General features: G+C 38.5%; 1 protein-coding gene across 8 annotated transcripts in view; it reads left to right on the top strand.

Annotated features, from left to right (window-relative positions):
* Positions 1-20460, top strand: part of LOC121331107 (oxysterol-binding protein-related protein 9-like) — a 60041-nt gene extending 39581 nt beyond the window's left edge. For 6 of the 8 annotated variants that reach the window (XM_041278305.1, XM_041278303.1, XM_041278309.1 and 3 more), the window contains 16 exons: positions 1190-1228; positions 3100-3193; positions 4070-4174; positions 5276-5435; positions 7027-7139; positions 8361-8479; positions 11224-11309; positions 12616-12787; positions 13734-13818; positions 14331-14441; positions 14753-14816; positions 15118-15258; positions 15617-15695; positions 16011-16102; positions 18681-18816; positions 19256-20460. In XM_041278305.1, the coding sequence (XP_041134239.1) occupies positions 1190-1228; positions 3100-3193; positions 4070-4174; positions 5276-5435; positions 7027-7139; positions 8361-8479; positions 11224-11309; positions 12616-12787; positions 13734-13818; positions 14331-14441; positions 14753-14816; positions 15118-15258; positions 15617-15695; positions 16011-16102; positions 18681-18816; positions 19256-19330 (1671 nt within the window). In that variant the 3' untranslated portion in view covers positions 19331-20460. The remainder of the gene's footprint in view (positions 1-1189; positions 1229-3099; positions 3194-4069; positions 4175-5275; positions 5436-7026; positions 7140-8360; positions 8480-11223; positions 11310-12615; positions 12788-13733; positions 13819-14330; positions 14442-14752; positions 14817-15117; positions 15259-15616; positions 15696-16010; positions 16103-18680; positions 18817-19255) is intronic. The other 2 variants (XM_041278306.1, XM_041278304.1) reach the window with 1 other exon arrangement.
* The last annotated feature ends 310 nt before the right edge of the window (positions 20461-20770 follow it).

Raw genomic sequence — 20770 nt, 5'->3', positions numbered from 1 at the left:
GCTTTGTTTTATTTTTATGGATTACTTAATTTTACAAGATGCTTGATTTTTACGACGTTTTCTTTGTTGAACAGGAGCCATAAATAATGCCACTGCACTGAATGCAAAATTCCAGTTTGGGATTTAAATTTTTGCTGAAAATGTATGAATTGCTCTGCTTTTATATGATTTGAGGAGGGTGGTTGTCCATTTGTTTGAGGTGTGTTGTGATGGGGGAGTTGGCCTGGGCATGCGGTGCACAAAGCTGTTGACTGATAGGCCTGCAGAGAAGCTTGTATTTGCAGCGGCAAAACTGTGCAGCTAATGTGTTTTTTTTTTTTTCTTGCACTAAACAAATCTTGTTTATTCCTTGTGTGTCAAAGTCCTTCTGTTGTTGTTGCTAAGCCACCAGATGTACTGTAAATGTTTTTGCTTGATGTGACTTTGTCTGTTTGCGAGTGCACTAACTAGCCACCAGCTCTTCCTGTTAACCAGACTTGGCATAACCCTGCTGTATGGTACAAGTTTGTTTTTGGATGTGTTGAGGTATTTCTGCTCTTGCTATTTCAGAAAAGCTGCTGTCCCTGCTGCACAGACATGTCTGCAATCCTGCTGAGTCATTGTTTGTTTTTTCCAGACATGTGCCAAGTATCAATACACAATCAATCATTATTTATTTTATGTAGCGCCTTTCATAAGAACATAAAGTTTACAAATGAGAGGATGCCATTCGGCCTATCTTGCTCGTTTTGTTGTTAGTGGCTTATTGATCGCAGAATCTCATCAAGCAGCTTTGTGAAGGATCCCAGGGTGTCAGCTGTTTGTGATTTGATAGTGAGGAACAAGTATACAATTTCCTTGCCAAGATATTTTTGCAAGGCAGAATCCCCATATGAAATGAGTGTTTCTCGGAGGGTCCTTGCACCTTGAAATCAAATGCCACTAAAAGGAAATAAGTTGTTAGACTAACTCCTTGAGTGTTTCAGTCCACCCAGTCAAGCAACCACGAATAAAACCTACGTATTTAACTTGATTAATTTTTAGCCAAGAGAAGAAATATTCCTTTTTGATTGTTAACACTGCAAGATATTTCCAAGTAATGAAGTCAAAAGCAAACAAATAAAAATGAAACTCTAATATTTTGACTTCCTCAACTGAATTAAAATCTGGATAACAACGTAAAATAATCTTTTTCTTTCCAAAATTAAAGGACCAAAGTAATGATCAGAAGCACCCAAATGGATTTATAGTAAGTTTGATATTCTGTAAACATTAAACACACTCTCTCTCCTCTCTCCTTCCTCTTGTCTAACAATTCGTTTGACTTGGAGGCACAAAGCTGTCTTCAGTGATTTGCAATCCAGCTCCTTTTCTTTGCTTTGAAGTCTGCAGTCATCTCCTTGTCCCATGTCCAGGTTTCATTTCCTTCTTCCTTGGGTTTCAAGTTGTATGGGTGCTGGGCTACTTGGTTCTGTTTTGGTCTTTGCTGAGCTCTTCTGTCTTCTGTTTTTGGGGAAAAGTAGTTTTTATAGTCTGGTATGGGTTGTGGTTGTACCTGGTTTTAATGAAGGGGAGGTACAAAGTGAATGCATATGTGATTTCCAGTTCCTATTCTCCCTCATAGTGCCATGCTATTTTCTTTCTCTGCTGTCTCCACTAGGCCACACTGCCTCACAGTCCTTGGCTTTAACCTTTAGGCCGCACCTTCTCTCAGCCACTATTGCTGCTGTTACAGAATCACACTGCATGCATGTTCTGTTCTAACCACTAGGCCACACTGACCCCCATCACTCAACTCTGAGAAAAATGTGTTTTTTTTTTTTTAATTTTGGTTACAAGAGGGGGTAAGTTGGGAGAGGGACTTGCCTGGAGATGCTGTATACCCACTCCACAGAGCTTTGCAGGTGTACATCATGTAACCCTGAAATAACAAATAGTATGTAGATATTAAGAAGTTTAATGCCTTAGTTAGAACACAACCCACAGAAACATGCAAGCAGTCTTGGAGATTGGATTTCTGCCTCAGGACTTTCACAGCCAACTTTCAACAGAAAGTAACATATGCTTGCTCTTGCGTGTGTCACTCATTGTAGCACAGAATCCAGGTTGAGCTGCAGCACTCTGCTGCTTTGCAGTTTCCTGATTTAAATGTTTCTGCTGAAGCGCTGTGGCTAGCTACAGGATGAAATCTCTCCTACTGATATTTTTCCCGGTGCATTCCTTGTTCAAAACGAAGGAATTGATGGCTGCCAGGTCCAGTAGAGATTACAACAGGCTTGTATATAAATAGAATACTGCAGGTTGTATTCAAAATAAAAACATACATTGTGAAAGGCTTTCAAAATGACTGCTTTGGCGGTTTTAGGTGGGTTGGATTATAACTTCCTTATTTTCGTGATCCTGCCTTTCAAATCCTGTCTGAGTATTTTGATACACGTATTTAGAAAAAGCCAGAAACCAACAACTGCATAGCTTTCAGACACGCAAAGTAATTTAAACCTAAAACCGTCAAAATGACTGCCATAGCGGTTCTAGTGTTAAACAACTAAACATTTTGCTTTAAATAAATCTAAAAAAGAAAGATCCAATTTGGGTTTTTGTTCATTAAACATAGAGCGGGTTTAAGTGATTATTTGGCAAACAGGGGACTTGTAAAATTATGTTAGTAAATTGCAATGTTTAATAATGACGACTTTAGCAAGCTGCTTCAAAGTACGGTAAGCGGAATAAAAAAGCACCTGTAGTACCTGTTTAAAAATGATCACAAACTATAAACTTCAAGTTTTTATTTGTGTCAAGACAACATTTGGTAATTTACTGGAGGAATAACTGGGCGTTTTCATGAGATTCCATTTCCTGAAAAGCATCTTAACACAATAATCCTGGAAGTGGTGCTGGACGTTAACAGGACTGGGGTAGCTCCTGAGCTTCAGTGTCCCTCCTACTCTGTCTTTTAGAGATCATGCCGTCGCTGTGTGGTGATCACGTTGGTCACATGGCAGTCCTCCCCTCTTGTCACATTTCTGGAGGGTGTCACGTCACTGGTGCTGACTGTCCTTCTTCTCTGCTGTTTCTATCCTTGTGTTTGCAGATCTGACTGTTTTGTGTTTTTGTTTCTAGAGTACCATTAACCCAGTGGATGGAATATATCAGCCTAGTCCTCTTGATTCTTCAGTAATCAGTACGATGCCTACCCAGACTGTCCTACCGCCAGGTACCACAACTATTATTTGTTAGCACTAAATTGTCCATGGAAATTTGACCCATGTGTAGCTGGTGAAAATGTTTTGTGTTAAATTTTTTTCAAACATTCTTCATTTCACTACCACATTATAAGAGGGTAAAACTCGGGTTAAGTTTGCACAGGCAAATTAATGATCAAAGGCAACCTGACCACATTTCCAGTATTCTGTCTGACGGAGCGGCTTTGTAAAAGCCAAGTAATCTAAAAACTCTACCGATTAAAGCAGCAGGAGTGTCTGGGTCCAGAAATGTAGGTCGGTGTATAATTAACAGCATCAGAGAAATAGATGATAAATGGATACTGTGGGGTGATGTTAGGAGGGTTGAGAAAGCAGGGAAGAATCACTACACAGGACTGAACATTAACCTCTGGAACCCTGTCAGCTCAGAGGCAGACAGCAGCTTGTTAACACTACAGGCCCCAAGCTTCACTGGAGCTGTATCATATGCAGGGCCTTCTGGGGATACACTGAAAAACATATACATGTGGTAAAGTGAAACTTCATTAAACAGCCTCCTCGGTACAAAGACGTTCGACATTTTGTAAGTGTAAGGCTAAATTATTTAATCACAATCACAACTGAATTAATATTAACCCTGAACATACTGTAACTGCCACACATTTTTAAAGTGCATTTAAAAAAATGAACGCTCCAGTACCTGTAGCCATTAGCAGTGGTAATTGCAAGTGCATCTCTGTCATAGTCTCTCCCACAGTGCATATAGGACAAAACAAAGCTGTCATTCTAAATAATGCAGGACGCAAAAAAGAAAACCCAAGATCTTGATATTTTACTTTAGTTCAGTTTGGACGGAAAGCTGCAGTGATGTCTGCAATCTCTTTCAGATGGTTCCCAGGTGGGCAAAGGGGAGCCGCGTCCCACCTCCCTGGCGGTTGGTTCTCTGGAGACTGTGATGGGAAACCACCAGACTCCCACCCCCAACAGCACAGGTGAGTCCAATAGCAAGAAGCTGACACAATTTAAAAGCATTTAGCTTCCCATTTTCCCTCCATCCGTTCCTAATTAATTACTGTTTATTCTTCACTAATTCATTCATACCCTTACTCACCCACCAGGGGATTGTGATCATCATAATAGTAATATGCCCATTTTACAGATTATGGAACAGAGGATCGTGCATCACTACTTACCAGTATTAATAAACAGAGCTCTCAATCAGTTTACGTGAGCATAACAATTCCGATTTTTTTTGGAAAACTAAGTTTTCAGAAAACTAATTCCGATATCAAGTGTCATGTAAACACAGTTTTCGGAAATGTATCGGAATATCCTGAAAGTCAGTTTTCGGAAAACAGCACCTAGAAATTTCCGGTTAAATTCCGAAAACTAACAAAATGTATAGCATGTAAACACATTTTTTGGAAAACTGATTCAGCTTACTGCACATGTGCAAACTTTGACCTTCATTCCTGCACGTGATTTTTAGAAAACAGGGAAAATAATAATAATCTGTAGCCAGTCTGCATGCATCCATTTGTCTAGTTAGGGATAAAATAATACATTTGTTAAAGTCTGTATGTATTTGTTAATAGCCCATAGTGAATAAGCAAATGTTTTCCAGTTTTAAAATTGGGTGATATTTTAAAATAATGTCTGCAAAAGAAACTGGTAATATAGAACAGAATGAGCTGTTGGAAAGGCTGATTGCACATTGTGAGGAATTGGAATAGACGTATAGGAATCTTTGCATTTAAGACCTGACACTTCGGTAAAGCACTATATTGGATTGGTCTCCATTCTATCGTAGAAATGTTCTGTCTAAATCGTAATTAGGCTACTACAGTATTTTTTGCATGCAAAAATATCCTGCGTTTTCCAAAAACTTCAATCCACGTATACAGTTGAATTCTAATTTGATTTTCTATCTTTAATCATGTAAACAGATTCAGTTTTCCGAAAATATTAGTTTTCGGAAAACGCTTTGTCATGTAAACGTACTCCATTGTCGTCATCATGGTGGCTGTTGTGGCGTGGCCCAGTTGAATCTCTAAGACAGATGTTTCTCACTGTTCCTGTGTGGTTTCTTAAAGGGAGTGGCCTGTCCGCACCGAGCAGCAGCGTCACCTCCCCCAGTCACGTCAACCTGTCCTCCAACACGGTCCCTGACTTCTCCTACTCCAGCAGTGAGGACGAGTTCTACGATGCAGATGAGTTCTACCAGACCAGCACCTCCCCAAAACGCTGCATAGAGTGAGTACTGCCCTGGAACACTGTCTAAAGAGGTGTGTGTGTATTACTCGGATATTGTTATCCATTTTTGAAAACGTCTGCAGCAAGCATTCCTCATTCAACCCTGTCTGTCACATTCTGCACGATGAACACAATAACTGCCTTCATTTTCCATCAATCTTTTTCAAACTTTTATCATACACTTCTTATTTTGTATGTGGAATTGTTTTATTGATTTTCAAATGAAGTACCAATTTATATACTTCCAGCTTCCTATAGACATTTCGATTTGTGTTTTGGCTATAATCTGATAAACTCGATTTTGAGACGCTTTGTGATTTTATTAGGCGATTGAGTGCCTTTCTGTATGCGTTGCACTGGTTTTGTTACATAAATAAATAAACAGCTAAACAAAACAGATATGTTTTGTCCATGGCACAGTTAAGAGGAATATTTATTGGTGTTGGTGGCCACTGATGGAGAATGTAAGTGAGGTTCCAGACAGAATTGGGAGTAAATAAGAGGCAAATAAAGATTGTGGCCGTCAAATTAATTGTCCTGGGCTTTGACACTCCTAGAACAGCGTGGTGTCTTAAAACAGTGTTGTTGAAATAAATAGTAGGCCTTTAAAACTTCCTATAAAAAGAACTATACTGTACTTCTAAACATTACCAATATGAATCACTATTCTTTAACTACATACCAATTTATGACCTCAAGAAGAAGTTTAAAATTGGAAACATATATCTGACGTTTCTTTAATTCAAGAAAGCCAGTATTTGGTTTGGAAAGGCCATTAAGTATTTCAGTAATTAAAGGTACTGCATTCATGCAAGAGAGTGCTTCATTTAGGCGTGTCTTTGCTTTTAGAATGGATGGTTGGAAGTTTGTATGTCTATTCCCACATTTTTTACATTTTAGTAAATCGCATGAGACGAATTTGGGCAGGGGTTTGCCTCAAATTACAAATGGGTGTGCTTTTATTTGCCAAGTTAGAAAAACATTGCCTGCTTTTCCTGTTCCAACCCCTCGTGAGGCACAGGCGGAGCCTTCTGCTTTAATCAGCGCAGTTCCTCAGGTTTTTAGTAGCAGCACAGAGATTGCAGGAGAATGTCAGGATTGCAGTGATGCTCTGTGGCTGCTTAGAAAGTAAAGTTTAGCAGCAAATGACCCTGGCTTCAGGTCTCAGTGTTTTGGGAAGGAAGGACAGAGGAGGGGTGGCAGTGGAGAATGGGTAAGATTAATATTTACTTACTAAAACTCATTTCATCCAAACTTTAGTACAATACATATATACATGAACCAGACAGATGATCACGTGTGTGTGTGTGTGTGTCTATCTATCTATCGATCTATCGATCTATATATATGTGTGTATAATATATATATATATATAAATATATATATATATTTTTTTTTTTTTTTAAATGTATTAACTTTAGCTACTAGGTAACCAAACTGTCTTATTTACAGAGCTACATTTAGTAAAGTATGTCAAGTATCAGTACATGGAAATCCCCACACAGGCCTGAATTCCAGTGCAGGGTGAAGAGGGAACTGCTGTGCTACAAAGTGGTGAATCGGTTATGTTTTTTCTTCTTTTTCTGCATAGTCCGTCTATGACCCCAGCAGTGCTGGCCCACAGCAGCACAGGGAGCAGTCTGAAACGTCCAGACACCAACGAGTCTCTCAACTCCTCCATGTCGAATGGCACCACTGATGCAGGTAAACCCAGGGGGGCAGGGTTGTGAAGCAGAGAAACTCCCTGGAAACGGCAACCTGATTTGAATAGATCAAGCTAGGTTTATTTTGTTAGCCTTTGCAGTGTTGATAATGAGTCGTTTAACAATAGATCCTCGCCAAACCGTACACATGCAAATTCGCATTAGCTTCTCGACTTGTTAGCTCATGCATGTCAAAGAAAAGATTTACATCAAGAGCTGACGGAAATAGAAGGCTGGAGAAGATGTATAAAATAAATTAAAGTTTGTTTTTCAGACACTAATACTGGTGCGTGTCTAGCCCATTGTGTTCACGAATTGGGCAAGTCTGTCCGACGCCCAAATGTGCTTGGTTTGTTATATCCTGATAGGGGAAAGGTGAAAAGGTCATTACTGATTTGTAAGCAGATATACTTACTTATGTATATATCATTTGAGGCTTCATGTTTGGCTAGCAGTAATAACATTTGTTTAACTCCTGGTTTTAATTCTGTTTCTCAAAAAGGCAGCTCTTAGCCGAGTCATGAGAAAAAGAACAAGTCTGAAGTAAATTTCTGAAAAGGCGGGGTGGGAAACCATTTATTTAATCACTGGAGTGAAACAATTCCTCATCTTGAATGTCCTGTTGTTTATTAACGTAATACATTCCTTTATATTCAGGAGTCTATGATGTTTGAAACTGATTTTTGTTTTATGTTTATTTTATGGGGGGTGTTCTACTTTACCAAACATTTAATGGTAACATTAAAAGATAAACAGGTAAAGATAAAACTGTCCCAAACCTTTCTTAGTGTACAAAGTACAGGGAAAACGGTGAACGATGAGAGAACATAACTCTGTACAGTATGAGAATATACAGTGGCTGAACCTCCAAGTCTTTCAGGAAAAGTCCAGTGCAGTTCAGGACAGAAATAAGATAATTGTTTAAAATATTTAAATGTCTTTGCTAAAGCACACAAGACATGCATTTTACATTTTAGGGGTATTTCCATGCATACAAGAACTTAAAGCAGAATGACGGATACCAGAAGCAATGATACCAGAGATCACAAAACATTTTTTTGTCAAAGAACACACGCCTACACATTTACATTTATAGCATGACTAGGACCTTGCTTGGACTCCCTGCATAGTTTTAATTATAATCCCTGATGCCATCCCACAACAAACCCACATTGACAGTTAGAAAGCAGGATGTTAAGAGTCTTGTTGCTGTTGTTGACAGATCAGTTTGACAGCCATGATGACCGGGATGACGAAGGGGAGGGAGAGTCTGTGGAGGAGCACAAGAGTGTCATCATGCACCTGCTGTCCCAGGTCAGACTGGGGATGGACTTGACCAAGGTGAGAGACCAGCTGTCTGTCAGTACTGCGGGTCTGGAGATGCTGTTTCAGAGCCTGGGATCATTGGAGCTGTCCATCGGATAGCTGAGCCCCACAATGTGGCTCTTTTCAGTGGCGTGTCCTATCCAAGCTATTAATAATAGGTTTGAAAAGACTACAATGGTAATTTAAGGTTGCACCTTTTTTTGTCTTTTTCAGCAGCTTGCAAAATGTCGTAATAAATCATTCACCTTTTTGACTGGGGTTCTTCATTGGACAAGCATAAAAGCTATTAATAATTATAGAACAAGTTTCTCTCCTTTTAGTTTGTTGTTTCCGACCAGCCCTGATTTTGAGTGGGGTGGAGATGCTACTATCCAAAGTAAACAGTAGGAAAGCATCAGGTGTGATTTGACACCTGCTTTATTTGCTGTGATTTTTATTAGCTTGGAAATCTCCAACCCGGACTCATTTGGTCAAATGCTGGTCACAAGCAAAGAGTACTTTGAAAATGATTGCATTAAGTAGCGTCATGTTTCAATTAATAACTCAAGTAAAAAATGAATACATTCCTCTAAAAAGGGAAGTGGTTAAAAATCAACTAGTTCTAATAAATAAGTGTGTGTTTTAATGAGGACTAGCATACTGTCTTTTGCAGTCAGGTTACACCTTATCTGTCTATCGAGGCTCTTTTAATACGTTTTATAAATAGACGTGAGCTCCAGCGTTGATACTGTACTCGCCTTACAGGAATGAAACCCGACCGGTTGAACCCTGCTTGATTATGGAAGAATGTAGCAAAACAGACAACGAGGAATTCTGTCTTGGTGTAAAATTGAACTTGATTTGTAATTTGTTCATTTGAGGAATGCTTTCATTCTTCGCCAAAAAAAAAAAAAAATCAAAATGCAGCATTTAGGGCTCTAATCTTTTACTTTGTTTTCCAACAGCAGCAGCACCACCTACCTTTTTAATATGTTGAATTTATGTAACTGTTCACTGTATAAGGCTCCCCCCCATATTCCCAGTGGTGTTCATTCCAGCTCCAGTCTCTTCAACAGATAGAAAATTGCATGAGTGTTGTAGGAGTATCTATGTACTATGTATAGATGGAAATGGCTACTCCGCAAGGCTCCCACACATTGCCTGTGCCTAAGGGAGCAGCACTCAACTTCAACCTCCCGTTCGGATATGACCTCCAGCAATATCCAGGCAGGCATATCTCCAGATGTACTAGATTCAGAGATTAAACCTTTTACATATGTTTACCATTTAAACTTGCATATACATTTCTCAATAAAAGGTCGACTTGATTAGGTATTTAGTCATATTTAATGTTTCCAATTTTACCACAGTATTCACTTGTAATGAACTGCTAAGAAGGAGAACGCTTTTCGAAACTGCTTAAGCATTTAGTAAATACAATGCTGGGTAAGGTGTGTTATTTTTGTTTTACTGTTGTAAATTTTAACCCTTTCAGGTGTATTTTTGTAACATCAATTGTGTAATATCCATACCCTTACAAAAGCTTTCCTTTTGTCATGTAAAAGCATAGCAATGTGCAATAAAGCATAGTGAATACATGGTAAAGCATCGGTAAACACTGTAAAGAATTGCAAGGTATGGTAAAGCATGTTAAACTATGGTAAATGCATAGTGTAACCATAGAAAAATCTTGTGAAAACTGCAAAAACACCACGCAGGAAAGGCAGACGCTGTGCTGGCGCAGACAGGGACTGGGCTTGCTCATTACAAAACCCTTCTAGAACTTCTCTGTCTGCTGGTACAAATGTGCTCATAAACGATTTGTACCTGAGATAGAGGCTCTTCACAGAGTGCTTTTAAAGGAAGAGGCAGGAAAGTGATCAATGTCAGCATGTACACAGAGTCTCAGACTAGACAGTGCATCGTTTAAATACAAAAAACAAAAAAACATTTACTTTGCCGTTGATAGCAAGGGTCAGAACCAAACAAATAAAAAAGCAATATAATAAATATCAACCAAATAAGCCCTCACTGTCCTCCAGAAGAAAGCTTAGTAAGTTACCTGTAAAAGCATTGGCTGAGACTTTTCTACTCTGGGCAAGTTGCCCATGTCAATATTTTTACTGTGAAGTCTGAAATTTACCACAGTGAAAGCTATAGGCCAATGTGTACAAAGGGCACATGCAAGTCACACTTTGGAAACTTTTCGTAAGAACATAAGAACGTTTACAAATGAGAGGAGGCCATTCGTTTGGTTGTTAGTAGCTTATTGATCCCAGAATCTCATGAAGCAGCTTCTTGAAGGATCCCAGGGTATCAGTAAGTTTCTTGCCTGGTAAGTTTGTGTTTGTTTGGAGTTAGAAAGAGGTATGGCAGGAGGTTTACAAACCACTAAAAAGACTAATTGCATTGCAGTTTGATCCATTCCTGATTTCACCATGAGTTTAAGAAGACACACCTGAGCTTGTCACCTGTATGCTGGCCAAGCATGTATTAATCGAGCAAGTTTTAAAACTCCTGTAATTTACCAGGATTTGGTTCTCAGACAAGCCTTTCTGCGTGGAAACTCATTGTATTAGTCATAGATGAGCAGTTAAGCTGTTTTGGTTACCGAGGGGGGAAAAAACAATTTTAGGGATGAGATGAGGTAAACCTTTTTAAAGTCAAATAGACACACATTTCAACGAGAAGTCTTTCCATGTTTTCATTTTGACAGTTCAAATTTAGGAGAATTTTATTTTGTGTCAATTAGCGTCTCATTTTCCTGTTTGTTGTGGCAGGTGGTTCTTCCTACGTTTATCCTGGAGAGGAGGTCATTGCTGGAAATGTACGCCGACTTCTTTGCACATCCTGATCTGTTTGTCAGGTAAATATATACTAAACCTAAGAAGGCCAAATCAATAAGTGAGAACCCCCTTTATAGTTTCCCGAAATCCTGCTATCCATAGATCTAAAACTAGGGTTTATTTACTGGTTGTCAGATCTGACTGTTGGGTTTCATTGACCCTCCTGTGTTCTCTAAAGATTATGTTCTTGCTAACTGCATGCCTATAGCAGGTTAAAGATGCAGCTTTCGTTTTGCTGTGTCTGACTCCTCCTGCTCTTCATCTCATCAGCTGACCTGGGGTGTTGGGCAGTTTTCTAGAATTGCATCATAGATTTTGCAGTGCTTTAACCAGACAGATAATAGGTAGGATGTTTTGGCAAGTGTTTTTAAAAGGGCCAATTGCTTTGTAGTGTAGCCTGTGCCAATAAACTTGATTCAGAGTTTTAAAGTCTGCGAGGGCTTTTCTGATTACAGTGCTATTATGTTAGATTATACTGCAAGACAAGCAGTTTGAAACATTTTAAAGGTATTTTTAGGTCCAGCAAGAACGTGATTGTCCTCAAGCTTGGGTTTATCCCATCAAGATCACGCTAAAGGCTGAACCTGCTGTGCAATGGGATTTACTGTTCATTTATAATCCCATCCAATCAGGATTCACTTCCAGACCTTGCACGGTTATCCTTCCCCCCCTTTTAACAGAACATCCAAACCGTTATGATGAATTATCTCATTTACAAAAAGCTGCAAACTTTTATATGTTTAGACCCCACTACAACTACAGACCCATATAAATGACTCGCTTTTTGTACTTAAATGGTTTTATAGATCTTGTGAGTGTCCTTTTCAAATAATGTATACTATGTCGTGTCAATCAATCCATCTTTATTTAGTATAGCGCCCTTCACAATTGTAGAATAGAATTGTCACAGGTTGATTAAAAAAAACAAAACAAAAAAAAAACAGTATTGTCAATTTTAAAACAGAACCCAGCAGGCAACAGGAATAAAAAGTTTGGGTTAGAGTTACAATAGAAAAAAACAATAAAAGGTGCAGACAAGTCATTTTAAGATCAAGGCTAGTCTATAAAAATGTGTTTTTAGTCTTGTTTTAAAAAGAGCAGTGGTTGGTGCTTCCTTTGTGGAAAAGGCAGTTCCCCATGCAACAACTTTTACTCTCGACTCCTTCCGACACTAAACAGTCACTGAATGACAAATGCACAGATGTATTCATAGACAGATATGATGAATGTGGATGCTGATACAAATGCATAGAAGGACTGATTGATGGGTACATCTTTTTTTAGGATATTTGTCTACAGCATCTGTCTAATGCATTTTTGTGATAGTATTGCAGATCAAACGGATCCCAGGGACCGCATGGTGCAGGTTCTGAAATGGTACCTCTCTGCCTTTCACGCAGGACGGAAGGGCTCGGTGGCCAAGAAACCCTACAACCCCATTCTGGGAGAGATCTTCCAGTGTTACTGGGACCTGCCTTCAGACAGCGAGGAGAATGCAGTGAGTTCAGAGTGTGTGTGTGTGTGGCTGACTAATCAGAAACCCACAGAAAGTACTGAAATGCCTCAATTACTTTTTTGTTTACCTGTTTTTTGTTTACCTGTTTTTTCACCTGCTTCAGAATGGTGCAGCTTGTTATGTGTTTGCTGGCATTTTCAGAGAGAGCAATTACATTTTAAGTGCATCAATTTATTTTTTCTTGTATAATGCAAATGAGAAACCTATCCTTTTTAAATTTATGCGTACGGTTAGCTTTAACCTAGCTGACCTTTTTTACTTAATCTTCGAAAGTTATGGATTTTAATATCAACAACCCTTTGTAGGCCGGATTTTAAAACTGTTTCCAGCAGCCTACCCAATAGGCTGGTTATAAAGAACTACAAACCGAAAGCCTGATTGAACGGATGTGTGCATTTGCAGTGCTAGAAAGTTTATATGGAATGGCCCAAAGCCCTGTGCATTTTTTTTTTTTTTGTTAATGTATTTGACCAAAATATACCATGGCACCCAGTGAAATTCAAAATTGACTTCTCTTGCATATGGCAACCAGTGGTCAGGCCCCTGTCTACAAATCCAAATTCCTTCTTCCTTATAAGCCTCAGGGTTGATTTGCACAACCGGTACCATTTTAGCCAGAGCTGGACTTATTACAATACCAAGCAATCCATCTGAATTGCGGCAACTGTTTCTCCTTGGTGGTACTCCCAGGATAACCACAGGTAGGTTCTTGATGCAGTCCTAATAGTCTGATCAAATCAACCCCTTATCCAATCTGCTCTGGGCTAGTTCTGTGTTGCTGTAAAATAGGTTTCATAATCAGGGAGTTTGGGCTCACAATTGCTTTGCCACACTAAATTGTATCTTTGGACCCACTTGTTTGATTTTGGCTGTAGTTGTTGATGAGCATTGTGACACGAACATGATCGAGCCCCTTGTTTCTCCCCAGGAGCCTGTTTCAGAGGGGCCTGCTCCTTGGTGCAGTAAGAACGACGTGTCCTTTGTTGCAGAGCAGGTCTCACATCATCCACCCAGTACGCCCTGTCTTTATTAAAAATCGGTTATGAGTGGATTTACAAGTGATCATGAGCGAGTTCCAGCCATGAATTGGCCACATTTGAATCACAATTTATTGATGATAATTTGATAGTAACATCTGTCCCTATGTCACACTTGATTTAATCTTGATGATCGCTTATCAGATTGTGACTAAACTTTGCATTGCTATTTCTGCTCTTATACTGTACTGTTCTGTAACCTTGTTGATGAAGAGCATGATCATCAATGTTTTCATCATACCGATGGCTCTAGTGTAAAATTTACAGTCGTGGTGAGGGATGTATGTTACTAACCCTAACCATTTACACTTTGAACCTTTAGTCTTAATGTCACATAGGGAATGAACAGGATTTCTCTGGGGTGAATGGATGTTACTTATTTAATAGCACAGTAATAAATACTTTACCAGGGAGAAGCCACAGTGGTGCACTATAACCACTTGTTTATGGCAATTGATTTTCCTCCTTGTCTTGTTTCTGCTTTGCAGTTTCTGCGTTTTATGCTGAGTGTTACAGCAAGAAGATTCAGTTCAATGCTCATATCTGGACAAAGTCCAAATTTTTAGGAATGTCCATTGGGGTCCATAATATTGGACAAGGTGAGTGTTTCCTCATTTTTTTTTTTTTTTTAAGTTTCTTTTGATTTCGCTAAGAACAAGGATTTGTGTAGATCAACAGCAAGGAGCGAACTTATTTAAATCAGCACAATCTGTGTTGGTTTGTTCCCATGATCTAGATAGCTGACTAAATATTCCAGCTCTAGTGTGAAGACTAAACACTGTGTGACTAAGACTATGTTTGTAATGTGATTTCCTCCTGGTCTGAAATGCATCTGATGTTACATCTGAATACTACAGATATTATAGGAATGTGTTTTTGTAAAGTGTTTTTTTTTGTTTTTTTTCAAAAGGGTGTGTATCGTGTCTGGAGTACGATGAACACTATATTCTCACTTTCCCCAATGGCTATGGAAGGTATGTATTCTGCTCATTTGTATGTCATTGTCAGGCTTTTAAAATGACTAGAAGCTAAGAAATTACATTGTTGAATCTTAAATGGATGTTATTCACAACATTTCGCAAAATTGTTTAATTTAGTTAGTAGCATGGTGTTGACAAATAATGAGAAGACATTCTTAATCTTAATGTCCTTTCAAATATGCAGAAAGGTAACTACGTTCAATGTTATGTAAGACACAGAAACTATTTAGACAGGTAAGATGTATCCTACACAGTACTGGCAAGCCCAGTGAGTTTTGTGTTTTTCTCTTGTCAGGTCCATTCTCACAGTTCCTTGGGTAGAGCTGGGTGGGGAGTGCACAATATCTTGCTCCCAGACTGGATACAGTGCCAGCGTCAGCTTCCACACAAAACCTTTTTATGGCGGGAAGAAGCACAGAATCACAGCCGAGATCTTGTAAGTGCTTTTAGAAACTTATTTTAAAAGCCCTTGGACAGCTTACAGTTCATGTAATGATCTAACATTTCTGTAGATATACACATAGATTGCATTAGTCGTTTATGATATGAAATTATAATTTATAGTAGACCCAAGTATTAAAGTGCTACATTTCAGATGGCTTGTATCAAATGATGTTGCGTTTAATCTATGTTTATATAAATAATTAGTATAGAGTGCAGTGACCTCTTGTGGTGTGGACAGGTCAGCACAGTGGTAGTAAGGGTACACCATCAAACATTCAGTTTAAAGCACAGTAATTGGTGTTTCTTTCCCAGGTTAAATGATTCTTTTGTACCTTTCCCTGTCCTTGCAGCCCCCCCAATGATAAGAAGGCATTCTGTTCCATTGAGGGCGAGTGGAATGGTGTCATGTATGCAAAGTGGGCATCAGGGGTAAGTCTGCACCTCTCTCTCTTTGAACCAAAAATAGACTTTCTGAAATGTTACTGCGTAATGGGAGGGGGCCCTTCTTGTGATGCACTAGAAACTATGGGGCTTTAAGAAGGCAGGTTTAGAGTTTTTGATCAACTGGTTTCAAACATATATAGCCAGTTTGTTATTATGGGGGCTGGTCCCTAGTTTCACTGCTACCACCGGCAAGTGTTTGTTTTATGTCTTTGTTAATCAGAGTTGTTTCATCAGCCTGCCAATGTGACCGCTAATGGATGTAAGCAGAGACCATGTTCAACTGTTAGGCTTGTCTTGTAGGAGAGCAACGTGTTTGTCGACACCAAGAAGATCAGCACGATCAAGAAGAAAGTGAGGAAGCTGGAAGACCAGTTGGAGTACGAGTCCCGGAGGTGAGGAGTTGCTTACCTTTCCCTTTCCCTTTTCATATATATATCTTTTGTAGCAAAAGTTTGCTTTTATGGATGAGGGAAAAAGTTATAAGAAATAGATGTCTACAATTATATATTTCAGCAATTTTTTTGCAACACTACAAAAAATGCTAATTCCAAAGTATTCATACCCTTTGATGCAATGTTAGTATTGTCTACAAAGTGCTAGAAATTTCAATATGATAATGCAGAACCTAATTCTAGAAAAATCTGGATTGTAGGTGAACATTGTTAGAGAGTATAAAAGAGGCTAGGCATAGGATGATTGCTGTCATTACCAATAAGTCAGTACAGAAAAAAGTAAAGAGTTGTCTGAAGACCTTAGGCAGAAAATAATTTATTGTCATAAAGCTGGAGAAGGATACAAGAAGATTTCCAAGTATTTGAGTATCCCAATTTCAACTGTTGTTCTATTATCAAGAAGTACAAGACTCATTATACTGTCACAATGATCCTTCAGTCTGGAAGAAAGAAGGTTCTTTCCCCAAGAACAAGTGGAAGAATTGTGAGGAAGGTTAATAACAATCTGATACTGACTGCCAAAGATATTTAAAGTGAATAGGCTGCAAGTGGAACCGGGGTTTCCATTTCAACCATAAGTCGAGTATTGCATGGTCGCAGACCAAGGAAAAAGTCACAAGGACAATCGCTTTAAGTTTGCAAAATGACATTTGAATGATGGATATGAGTTCTGGTCAAACGTTTTGTGGAGTGATTAGACAAAAATCGAGCTATATGGTCAGGCTGATAGTCGTTATGTTTGGAGAAAGTCTGAGGCATACAAAGAAAAGAACACCATACCTACTGTCAAGCATGGATGTGGTAATATCCTTCAATGGTGCTGTTTTTCCTCTAATAGCACAGGATGTTTAGTTCCAATACATGGTAAAATGGATTCTATAGCATACCAAAAGATATTGGCCAATCATCTAAAACCCTCCGCTACAGATTGGTTTAAAGTGCAACTGGACGTTCCAACACGACAACGATCCAAAGCACACAACAAAATCTACTTCAGAATGTTTAAAGAAAAATACAATCAAGGTTCTGGAATGGTCTAGTCAAAGTCCCGATCTAAATCCGATTGAGAATCGTTGGTATGAGTTGAAGAAGGCTATGCACAAAAGAAGTCTTTGGACTTTGAATGAACGGAAACAATTTTGTGTTGAAGAATGGAAAAAATAAAAACATTGAAAAATCACAAAAGAATCATGGCAAAAGCTTATTATCAAATATTCTAATCATTTAAAAGAGGTTAATATTGCTAAAGGTGCCTCAACTAGCTATTAATTACATTTTTCTTGTCAAGGGTATTAATACTTTTGAATTGGCAATTTTAAGAACATAAAGTTTACAAATGAGAGGAGGCCATTCGGCCCATTTTGCTCGTTTGGTTGTTAGTAGCTTATTGATCCCAGAATCTAATCGAGCAGCTTCGTGAAGGATCCCTGGGAGTCAGCTTCAACATTACTGGGGAGTTGATTCCAGACCCTTATGATTCTCTGTGTAAAAAAAAGTGCCTCCTATTTTCTGTTCTGAATGCCCCTTTGTCTAATCTCCATTTGTGACCACTGGTCCTTGTTTCTTTTTTTGGGTTGAAAAAGTCCCTTGGGTCGACATTGTCAATACCTTTTAGAATTTTGAATGTTTGAATTAGGTCGCCACATAGTCATCTTTGTTCAAGGCTGAATAGATTCAATTATTTTAGCCTGTCTGCATATGACATGCGTATGTTATGCAAAAAAAATGTTGAAATAAATAATTGTAGATCAGTTTCTTGTAACTTTTTTCTCCCCTCATCCACAAAAGCAAAACATTTGCTACAAAAGCTGTTTCCTGTAGTTTAGTTTTTAAGAAATTTCTAGAAATTATACATTTCAATTACGGTATGTAAACATTTTACACTACAACTGGATGTGTGTGTATAATATCATTTTTTTGTTTGTTTTTAAACAACAACTGGAGGATACATTCTGTTTGGATCTGACAGAATTGATGGCTGACTGGCTGATTTATAAAGACAATCTGCCACTGCACATCTGTTGTGAGATAAACACTCACCACAAATCAATAGAACTTTGCAGATGCACACATTCTCTAAAAACAATGTCCAGTTAAAATAAGTGATAAAGCTGTTTGGTTGATATTTTTATAATGCCCTCTAAATGAAATAGATCACTGCATTGTGCTAAAATTGATACAGTACCTGGGGAATATGGTACCTGAGACCATTGTACACCTGGCGCACTGCAGTATGATTATGACAGTTAGTTGCTAGAAATGCAACCCTAATGCTGATGTGTTTTCACTTTATCTGCCAGCGTCTGGTGATGGATTAAAACAACATTAACTGATTCGGCAGGAACTTCCCTTGCTACAAATGTGGCAGCCATGAAGTATTCTGCGTATGTCACTGAAACAAATTAGGGAATATTACATAGACACAAGTAACAAACATAAGGGTACTAATCTAGCACTGCATTACCTAAAGCTGCACAATCACGCTGTCCTTTTTGAAACAAGTCTCCTCTCATTTCAGCCTGTGGAAGGACGTGACGGTTAATTTAAAATTGAGACACATTGATGCTGCAACGGAAGCAAAGCACAGCCTTGAAGAGAAGCAGAGAGCGGAAGCCCGAGAGAGGAAGGAGAAGGATATGCAGTGGGAAACACGGGTGAATACACTGTTCTGCTGGCTGTTCATATGTTTAGTTTGTGAATGCACTGTGAACCATGGTCCTCAAGAATATAAAATTGCATTTCAGTGTGGTGATAAACAGACTCCGGTACAATCAACGTAGCTGCACGCTGTTTTTAAAGTAAATATCTAATTCCTTGTTGAAATAAAAACCTGGAGCTTAGGAGACCAGGGCTAAAAAACATTTCCAAAACTAAACTGCGCAATATAACTACAAGCAGATATCTAGTGCAATGTTTTGGCATCAGAAGATATCCTGTGATCAATTTTTAATTGTGCCAAATGTTATTCACTAGGATGTTATCTTTGTTTTTTTTTTTGTTTTGTTTTTTTTGTTCAGATAAAGTATCTAGTTACTAGTTAACAAGGGTCAGTTAGCATTGTTGCACTCAGTAACTCATGTTTCTGCTTTGCAGTTATTCCATGAAGATGGGGAATGCTGGGTCTATGATGAACCCCTTTTAAAACGTATGGCTGCCAACAAACAATGAGAATAGGTGGGAATAGTCTTCAAAAGAACTCTTTAGAAAACCACTTCTCATTAAAGGCTTTGAATGACAGAATATGTACTCTGCTTCAGAAGTGAAGATTTCTCTCAAGGTCTGCTCAGTGAGCCAACGCCATCAAAAATTTGTAAGCACGAATTCTGAAGCATCTTACGGTTTTTTTGGGGGGGGCGGGGGGCGGGTTGATCATCTTTCTCAGGGAAACTGATGATTTGAGGAAGAAAAAAAATACCATTTCAGAAACCTTTTGTGGAGGAGGAGGAGGAGGAGAGAGAACATTGCTTGCTAAAGTAGCCAGCAATGGCTGTTTTTCCTTTTTCCTCCCTGTTGATATTGGCTATGTGAGATATGAGCACCATCTAACCTGGTGGTGTTATGGATATTCTAGAGAGCTTTGTCCAATTTTCCTAAACTATCTCTCCCTCTCTCAATCACTGTACAAATGTATATTGAAAAGAAGTCTGCTCAGTCAGTAGAACAAGTTACAGAAACTGTTTTCAAACCAGTGCATTAACACTGGATCAGGCTAGAGTTATAGATGAACAGACCAATTCCTTGTGCACTTTACATTAAGGGGCCAGGTAACAACAGCAAGCTTATTTAGCACAACCAAGAATAAGGCTTGCCCATTTAGTACACATGAACCAATCACATCTAGTTACATAAAGAAAACAAATCTGTGCTTTGTCAGAAATAAAAGCACTTCATTACAAGCTTGCAGGCTCTGTAAAAGTTCCTCTGCGTTAAGGCTGCAGAAAATCTTGGCTGGATCCTGTGTTAGTGTAAATCTGCTTAGCATACCTTCTACAGACATGTAAAACACAGCAAGAACTCAATTTAATTTCTTTTTGGATCTGTTTAGTAAAATATATAATTCTCAAAGCCATTTTTTTGTGTGTGTTTGTGTTAAAACAAATTGAGGCCTTGCTGTTCTTGCAGTATCTCTCGCTTGAAGAAAAATATCAGTATTTTTATTTTAAAAAGACTTGTTTCTAAACTTAACCAATGATTGTACCAGATTCTCCTGTTTATTGATGCAGATATTAAACCTTTTTGTTTTGCATATGTTTCATGTATTTGTATTTAGTTCATAATAAAGCTGTAGCATAATGGAATTGTTTTTGAAGGGTGTTTTTTTTTTTTTTTTGCCACATTGATGCTCCCAAGGGAAAACATACAACAGGTATGTCGCCTGTAACATTTTATTCTACTGCTTTCAAACATTTGTACAGAGTTAACAGGCACCATTCCTTTGAAGGGATAGGGTATACAATGAAATCACATCAGCACAATAGCAAGTTCACAACCAGTTTAAGTACAGTAAATTGATGCCATGGTTTATAAAAGCAGTCTCTATACACTGCATCTCTCAATAACAGTATTGTTTTAGGCAATCCTAAAAGTGCTTGTTTTGAAGATGATGCA

The sequence above is a fragment of the Polyodon spathula genome, chromosome 18 (assembly GCF_017654505.1).
Source record: "Polyodon spathula isolate WHYD16114869_AA chromosome 18, ASM1765450v1, whole genome shotgun sequence".
In the NCBI taxonomy this organism is placed as follows: Eukaryota; Metazoa; Chordata; class Actinopteri; order Acipenseriformes; family Polyodontidae; genus Polyodon; species Polyodon spathula.
This window is presented reverse-complemented; position numbering and strand designations above follow the sequence as displayed.